Source organism: Mytilus edulis, chromosome 10 (genome assembly GCF_963676685.1).
Source record: "Mytilus edulis chromosome 10, xbMytEdul2.2, whole genome shotgun sequence".
NCBI lineage: Eukaryota > Metazoa > Mollusca > Bivalvia > Mytilida > Mytilidae > Mytilus > Mytilus edulis.
Window position 1 is genome coordinate 51,024,162 of NC_092353.1, and position 9,639 is coordinate 51,033,800.

Here is a 9,639-nt window from a genome sequence, read left to right on the forward strand (position 1 = left end):
CTCGAATCCAAAAAGAAAAAGAGCCAAATAAAGTACGAAGTTAAAAGCATTGAGATCCAAAATTCCTAAAAGTGTAAAAATACAGCTAAGGTAATCTATGCCTGAGCATATAGTATATACTGTATGATAAATACAAATGATCATAAACATATCTGTAGTTTCCACGTAAAAGAATGCATGTGTATTCATGCAACCCTACTTCATACATAGTTTCTCTTTATATATATTTAATGTAATGTTATATTACCTGTCATTCTAGATACCGATTCTGCTATCTTATTGTATTGTGTTACGTCGGTAAGCTGAATATTGTGATAAGTACTTGTTTGTTCCGAATGTGATGCTGTCTTCCGATTGTTCATTTCTAAATTTGTAAATATCGTCGGATTAACAATCTTCGAATGAGTGAATTTGGTTGATTTCGTCTCTTTTAAATTTACTGATGTCGTCAAATTGATACCTTCTGAATTTGAAGAGGTCAATCCATATGAAAGTGTAGTGTCGACGTCAATGTTACCACATACGACACTCACATTCCTTCCTGAAGTTGCTGAAGAGAAAACATACACTTTTGATTTCATGAAAATACTAAAAAATAGGAGAAAACCAAAAATGACTTTTGAAGCTATTTCGCACAACAAAGGTTTGTTAATTGAAAAACTACTTTGCATTGAAGTGTGTCACAGAAAATGTCTTAATTTAAAAGAAAAAATAAAATAAAACCCATAATAAAACCGAATAACCTTAGAATAATTAGTGTTTTAAAATATGTGGAAATAAATTTCAGTTACAACCTTTGTAAAATCTAACCATTCCTTGTAACATAAATCACATATTGTGCAATTAGGTTATAGGATACAGAATGTCGATTTACAAAATTCTGAACTTAAAATGCAGCTGTTCAAAGAAATGAATTACAAATGAAACAGCTTGTGTAGGCATGTTTAATATGACAACTACGTTTCCAATTTTTTCTTGAAGAAAGAACTTGAAGAATCAAATAAAGTTGCATTTTTGGGATTTCCAGAAAAGCACAGTAAACCATTGACATGTTTATTGGTCAAAATATTTGATCCCATGAAAATATTGATACTATTAATGTTCTAGAAGATCTCGTGTAAATAAAGTGAGCTTACCATATCTGGTAAGGTACGCACAGTAACTTGCTATCAGTAAAACAAGTCAATATACATGTATAACTTTGAAGGATAACTGAAGCAGTTAAATTGGATGAAAATTTATAATTGTTGGAATATCATCGTGGTCATCTATGCGCAGTTATTTATTATACGGTAGAGTGGAAGAAAACTTGTCGGTATGAAATAATACTACCTTGAACAATTTCATCGACAATATTCGCATGATGTTTGCCGGAAAATTACAGTTAGAAAGACCAGAAATGCTGAGTTTCAGTCTTTTGTATTATTAAGATGGGGAAAACATAAAAATGTGCTTGAAAAGTGTGAAAACTTTTTATCAAAACTTTGCAGAATGCGTCCTAATAATTATTCCATGCAAAGTGGTTACTTGCTCTGACAGTTTTATAACAACCAAACGATGTCATCGTACATCGAAATTTGTATAAGTTATTTCTCCGGTGGCGTTCAAGAATACAGAAAACTGAATCAACCTGTCTGAAACCTTTCTAAAATTGATTTATAAGTTTTAAACAGAAACTTACTACAAATAACGAATCGAAATATACTATAAAGTAGATCTTTAAATTTTTTTTTTTTAGCAAAAACCAAAAACAAATAAAAACAAATTATGGTGTTACCTTGTATAGCAATCCAGACAATTGGACGATCTCCGTCCAGATGAAGTAGCAACTCTATACTTGAGTTAGAAGAGTTGTAAATTGTTTCATAACCACCAATTAACTGTTGATGTTGACACTTTATCACATTGTTTATCGAATCAAATTCTAAGTAAGAATTTTGGTCTTTGTCACATATTCCAGACGAAACATTTTGGAGTCGTATATCAACAGCTTGAATTTGCAAAGTTCCTGATGTTGTTAAAGCTTTACATTTACAGTTTCGTTTGGATGTTAACAATGAAGAAAAACCATACTTCAAGTGCACACTTGGTCCTTCTGTCTTCTTAAAATTGGTACAAAAATTTATTGCAGAATTGTCTGAAAATTAGCAAACATAATTATTATCTTTTTATTCTGTAAGTAATCACAATAGCCGAAGAAACGAAAGAAGTTTACGATGGGCATTTATAATGAAAGTAATCTGTCGAAAGAAATATTTATATGCACATGTAATGGGCTGATTCAGGATTCATTTTGTTAAATAAGTTAAGGCAGTTGTATAACAGTATTCTTTCATAACAAATATGTCCTTTACTCCTCTTAACTAAAATAGAAATTTTTAAATCAGACGTGGTTTCTTAAAAATCAAAGATCTATCACAATCGTTATAATTATAGTTCTTTACAGAACTTTTTATGCGTCTTCACTGTAAACTACATTTCACAATGTTTAAAATTATTTTCCAATACAGAGAACTTATTCTACGAGAATCGGGAATATAGATAAGTCACTCCCGTTAAATATTACGTTCGTTTTTGAGAATAAAACCCACTGAAGTGAAAAAAATAAATGCAGCTCAAACGACATTTTAAAATGATAGACATAAAATTATTTCAACAACATTCGATACTATTGGTTCAGAACTACTACTTAGGACCCGGTCACAAAATTCAAGAACAAGACGGAACAAATGTTTTAATAAAACATTTCATATGAACAGTTTTTACTTTGTAAAAAAATACAACAGTTGGGTAATGTTGGTATTGGAATTTCTGTAGAACCATTGTTAATTTTTTTTCGTGAGAAAACCCCAAGTAATTGAAATTAAAATAGGAAGCAAATTTTCTCTGTTGCTCAGATCAGAAGTAACTTTTTGTATTACTTTAAAACATTCGATAACCGTTGCACTCTTGTATGCAATTAGGATAATGATGAATCAGGAAACGTTTTTTATTTGAACTTTATTCAAGCTAGCTATAAAAATGAGTTTTATGGGACATAAGCTGTCAAATTTATGTTCATCGATTTGACCCAAATTCCCATATTTGATTTATAACATGCCAAAAACGTAACTCTGAAATAAGAAATTCGCGATGCATGGGCCCCAATTGTATACATATATCATCATTTTGTGTGTTCCATCTAATTTATAATTAAGATGACCTCTGAGGACTGCCATCTGTCACATTACAAGATATAAACATAGATATTACTATATAAATACGTTCACACAACTAGGTACAAGAATAAACATAAACATAACTATAAATAGATGGCGACCTTGCGCTATTTGACTTTTTTGGTCTGTTTGATTCCATGTTTTGGGTTCCAAAAATTCGTTTTACCTATATAATTATGATTTTAGTGAATCTTATCAGTCAACGAAATGGTTTACTTTTGTTTTCACTTTCAACATGTTCAATATTGTCATTCTTTTTCTTTCAATGGCTAAATATCAATATCTAGCATATGGATTTAATTGAAGGTCACATTAATACGGAATCAATCAGGACGAATTATACACTTGCAATTGAATAATTTATCAGCGAGTTTTTTTTTTTTTTAGCTTATTTTGACAAATTGAACAAAACTGGCTTCTAAAAGCGAATTATTATTTAACTTTTTCACTTTAATTTATGATTGTACCTAAGAAATTCATACCTTCATTTTTTATAACACGTAACCTATGCCCCTTCAACATTAAAAGTTAGTTGTTTTATCCTATCCATATAGGCAGCGTTCGTACAAAACCATCTCAAAGACAAAAGACAACATATTTTGCATGGTGATTAATTTTATTTTTATATGTTTTGATTATTTTCTCTCACTCAGACTTATCGTTTAATACTACATCCTCATCCCAATCCTCTTTCTCATCATCAATCACTCATTTCTCAGCACGTACATACCACCTGTCACCTTCGTATTTTACAAACTTCTCGAATGTTACTTTTATTAATTACGGACTTCTTTTAAATGTATGTGGTTCTACCGCAAAACCTGCTCCTGCAGCAAGCGATCTGAAATACCAGAATAGTCGTCTTATTTGTACATTTACAGATTGTTTTCCTTTCCCTATCGATCTTTCTAACTTTGCAAGGTTATGATATGTCATGCATCTATTTTGCTATCTATCTTAATTTGTTTATTGAGGATATGTTTGAGTGTTGTGGACATCGAAATATATGTGTTTTCCCTTATTCAGTACTAGCTTTGAATTTTTTGAAGAATTAAATAGCACCAGTTTATTTTTTTTCAATAAACTCACCATTTATGCATTCATATTTTAAATGCGCTTGATTTGAGAATATCTGTGCGTTGTTTGGACATGACACTCTCTCACCCTTAATTTGCTTTTGTTTAAATCCAGATAAACCTTCGTAATAATAATTGTTTTTCCATGAACCTGGCAATCTAAATTCTGCACATGTCGAATCAGTATAAAAGGTACAGTGGCAGCTTGAACAATTTCTTTCGTATGATATATCCCTGATTGATATTTTCTCGTTTATATTACATATAACGGGTCGAGTTTTTCCATAACAGAAATCCTTTTCATGTACATCTCCTAAAACAGAAAGTGACATTATGTTTTCATGCATACTTTTACTTTATAAATTGTTATTTGGATGGATAGTTGTCTCATTGGCACTTATACCACATCTTCCTATATCTATAACACATTTTCAAAAACGAGTTATACCTACAACATGTACAAAGAGTATCAATGGATATATCATTTCCGAAAATTTACAATAAAGATTATGCATGGAGAAACACAAATATTACTAAAATGAACATAAAAATTCATAGCCGTTATGCAGTAAAGGTCATTCTAGCATTAAAGATTTCACCGAGGTTTCTAAAATATTTCTAAATTGATCAACGAATATCAGATTAGTAGTACTTATATATGTATGTTAATTATATAAGCATGGGCATGCTGTCCACATTATGTTCGTTTGTTAAACCTTTTAGATTAATATATATACACTTAAAAAATGTATCACCAATACAATTCGTAGCAGACACTTGGTATAAACCTATTTATTCGTAACCTTTGCAAATATACTAAAAAAAACAGACATAAGTCAGATTCAGAAAAAAACTGAAAAATGGAACATTTGGAAAGGTTTTTGTTATTTCTTACAATTGACTATGACAATAATTGTTGTGTGCACTACGAAATACACATGATATATACGAGTAAAAACAAAAGTATATTCATGCTTTATATTACAACTGGTGTTCAAATTGCTGTGCATCTATATGTTCGAGGGAATAAGTCAGATTAGGCATTAAGCTTAAATCCTAGATAATAAGCTAACGCATAGACAGTAGGCCAATTGTCTATATAATGTTAGGCATTAGTCTCAAATCAAAGTATCTAATCTTAAACCCTAAAAACTATATCCAGGCATTTTGGCTAATGCCTTAAACGAAAATGAGAGTAAATAAAAAAGAAATGTATTCAGATTAAAATACATTTGGTACATAATAAAATAACAAGAACTGAAGTTTTTGAATATCAATTACCTGAAATAAAATTATTATTAACTAACGATGACCAAATTCATTGAATTAACCTCTTTAAATGTATGTTTATATGTTGGTTATTTGTTTCATTGGATATCATACCACATATTTTAATTTTGTAAGAAAATTGTTATAACATTTTTTTTATTAAAAGCACGTAGCATTGATTCTGATATAAACAAAGCGGTAAATTCATGCCCTTTATCACTCTGATCAACCTGATGTACGTCGAAAACGCAATTCTACTCTGTGCCAGTACTTAAAGTCTTTCAATCCTTTATGCGCGGATTAAAAAAAAAAGAAAAAGCAATGAATAAGATTGTAAATTAATATATACCTTTTTGTGTTTCGTTTTTAAATATTTGAGTGTTTTTTTTTTAAAAGGGATTAAGATTATAACACAATGTTGACTGCTATACTCCTATTTTTGACATTTTTACCTATAATGTCTGTTTGTTTTGTTACGAATTGTTGTCAATATAATGGAATTTGATGTGACTGTTATACAAGTGAGAGCGTTAGCTAGCTATCAAACCAGGTTCAGTCCACCATTTTCTACATAAGAAAATACCAGTACAAATTCAGGAATATGACAGTTGTTATCCCTTCCATTCGTTTCATGTATTAGAGCTTTTGATTTTGTTATTTGATTAGGAACTTAGCGACACGAGGAAAAGTCTGATTTCTTTTATCTTGTAGGTCATTAATGGTTGACTTTGAACGTTTTTGTGTTTTTGTTTTTTAAATATTTGAGTGTTTTTTTATAGGGATTAAGATTATAACACAATGTTGACTGCTATACTCCTATTTTTTACATTTTTACCTATAATGTCTGTTTGTTTTGTTTACGAATTGTTGTCATTATAATGGAATTTGATGTGACTGTTAAACAAGTGAGAGCTTTAGCTAGCTATAAAACCAGGTTCAGTCCACCATTTTCTACATAAGAAAATACCAGTACAAATTCAGGAATATTACAGTTGTTATCCCTTCCATTCGTTTAATGTATTAGAGCTTTTGATTTTGTTATTTGATTAGGAACTTAGCGACAAGAGGAAAAGTCTGATTTCTTTTATCTTGTAGGTCATTAATGGTTGACTTTGAACGTTTTTGTGTTTTTTTTTGTAATACGTAAGATTCGGATTTCATCTACTGGATCTCTAAGGTCATACTCTCAGATTCATAAGCGGATATTTGAAAAGTTTCTAGGCGGCTTGAGTTATATCTGTTGATAATCTTATTGTATTTATTCAGATTCGTACTCATAGCGTCTTTAATTTTTCAGTTAAATGATCATTATGTCAGCCGGTTCCGGGATGTTTGGTTATGAAGAGTCTACGGTCAGAATGATTTTAAAATCATGTCTTTGTCCCATTCAAAGGAATGCTAACTGACACAATCACAAATGATTATTTGCAATAGTAAAGTGTTGAAATTAATATGCTTACCGCCATCAAACATTAAAACCATTATCTTGATCGTTCTAAAATATATCTGGATAAAATGTAACATCGAAATTGTTAGAACAAGTCTACACGAGACACCTGTAGTGGTGTTCATATAAGACATATCTAAGGTCGTATCTTAAATCGACATAAGGCGGAAAAGAGAACACGTTTTACTGAATTAGTAAATCTCTCGGGCTTTTAGGCCTTGATTTTGAAATATTAAGACATTTAAACACAAAAGCTCATCATAGATACCAGGTTATTCGTTTTGTAAGTCAGACAATCGAACCAAAGGTGAGAGTCTGGGTGTTTTTTTTTAAGAGAATAAACAATTTGGGCAAACCTGATGAAAAAAACCAGGAGAGGCGAATCCTTGTAACAGGCAAACATTTTTTACAATAAAAACAATATGACAAAATGTGGAATGCCAAATCAAATTGAAAAAGAAAAAGTTAATCCTTCTCCTTTATAGACAAAGTAAATCGAATAGCCGTAGGTACAGTTTTCACAACACAACACTTGTTAGTAAATGTTTTTCATTTCTTTATTGACTAATGCATTGCACCAAAGAAAGAATGGAATTTTTATTGATTTGAATTATTTTTCTTATCTATAAAAATCCTTTTTTGCAATTATTGCCACATATTCCTAAAAAAATTAAAGCATTTATTTTCGGAATGAACTTGATGATGCAAGAAAATTTCAAGTGAAAATTAAAAAACTCTACAACTTTTAGTTCATATAAATTTATAAGAAACACATCAATTTTTCTAACCCAAAGTATCGATGAATTTTACTCCACAAAAATGTATCTACGAGCACCACTGATGTGTCTTATGAAGAAGCAACGCTTAATCTGGTATCTTTGATTAAAACTGTATTTCCCCCTAACGTAACGCAGTGCACTAGATATTAGTGGAGCGGCGGAGAGAACTATTTTAGAAATTTAAATTACATAAATACCTCATTGGAAAGCTGAAATCGTGTACTTTATGAAAATATGTGTCGTAAATATAAAAGCTGGTACAATGATGCCGAAAATCAAGGTCAAAGGTCATCCTTAAAAAAAATCCGATTTTCATGTATTTACCAATTTTGTTCACAAATTATTTTTTAGAGCGGGTTGGTAATAAAAAATGATTACCGAATCAGCAGTGGGGTATACGATGCAAGTAGAGTAATGTCAGTTAAGACTATTTTTACCGTCATTTGTACCACATTTGATTTTTACGACAAACATTTTTCTGAAGTTGAATAATCGATAGACATTTTAAACCATTAAAATCCCACGAGGTATTTAGGTAATTTAAACTCGTTAACTAAGTGACTTTTTTAACATTCGCCGCTTCACTATATGGAGATGTATGTTTGTTTGTTGACCCAAACTTTCAATTGTACGTATTATATCAGTCCGATGTCGTTAGCACTTGAAAGTGTACAAGTTCGCACTAATTTTATTTAAACTTTCTATCTTAGAATTATATAAGCAATATCTTAGACAAGGACACAATTCAATGCAGGTGTATAATTTGTTAAATCCGTGGTTGTATTAATTATATAAAAAATCCAATTATGATCATTCCCATACTTACATTTCTTGTAGGTTTGTTATGAAATTCATGTTAAAGATTTCAATTTTATTTGAGAGTCTGAAAATCAGCGCAGAGCTTTTTTTTACTGGAGTTATGGAATTGCACTTTCAAATGTTTTATACTTTGAACATTACATTGTAAACACTCTCACATCTAAATTTTCTGTCGAATTTTATGAAATTGATAACAAAGGCTAATATAAGTTAGGTCTTGGAAGAGTCAACTATTTTTAGAATACTGTTTTACAAAAAATCTTGAAATACTGGTTATGATGTTATATTTTAACTGTTTATTCATACTTGCATTTATTTCTGATATTTTCAATTGAATTCAAATGTTATAGTTTCGCGCAAAATTTTATACTATATTAGAAAATTGTTCTCACTTAAGGGATCATTATGTTTTTGAATCAAGTTCAAATAAATGTTAAAACAATAATTACCTGAATACACAGTTAACAAATTCCATAGCAACCCTACTAACACAAAATTGTTCATATCATATGTGAAAAAGTTCATAATCAAATTCTGTCTACGAACGTTAACAAGCGCGTCGATGCTATTTTGTTCGTATAAGGACAAAGTCTGTTTAAGTGATAAAATGACAAGTATTTGCCCTATCTGTCACTGATATGATATGATGTGTTATAAAAATAGATACAAAACACTGATTTATCAGCGTTTTATCATGAACTATGTTCTTACTGCTAAGTTCTAGTTTTTCCGACTTGGATTTTTATCACATAAATTCAGTTATCAAGGTTTCTGTGATACTTTACGAATGTACAGTTAGTGTTGACCATTTTATAATTTAACAACCAGTTTCTTATCGTTACCTTTTGGTGTTTCAATGCATATTGCTAGAATTTAGATCTTAAAAATGTTTTTTTTTCATCAATTAATAAGTATACAAGTAATAATTCATTTTCATTTGCTTTCTAACAAAAGTTCTCAATCATAATTTATCTCTTTATTATTATGTAGATAAGACAACTGTCCACAAGAGACCAACATGACACAGAAAT

General features: G+C 30.2%; 1 protein-coding gene across 1 annotated transcript in view; it reads right to left on the bottom strand.

Annotated features, from left to right (window-relative positions):
• LOC139491439 (uncharacterized) overlaps positions 1 to 9,186 on the bottom strand; it is a 29,691-nt gene extending 20,505 nt beyond the window's left edge. Inside the window, exons 1-4 of the mRNA XM_071279136.1 lie at positions 9,058 to 9,186; positions 4,308 to 4,607; positions 1,778 to 2,137; positions 248 to 550 (exon numbers count right to left, since the gene is read on the bottom strand). Coding sequence (XP_071135237.1) covers positions 248 to 550; positions 1,778 to 2,137; positions 4,308 to 4,607; positions 9,058 to 9,133 — 1,039 coding nt within the window. The 5' untranslated portion in view covers positions 9,134 to 9,186. The remainder of the gene's footprint in view (positions 1 to 247; positions 551 to 1,777; positions 2,138 to 4,307; positions 4,608 to 9,057) is intronic.
• Positions 9,187 to 9,639: the final 453 nt, after the last annotated feature.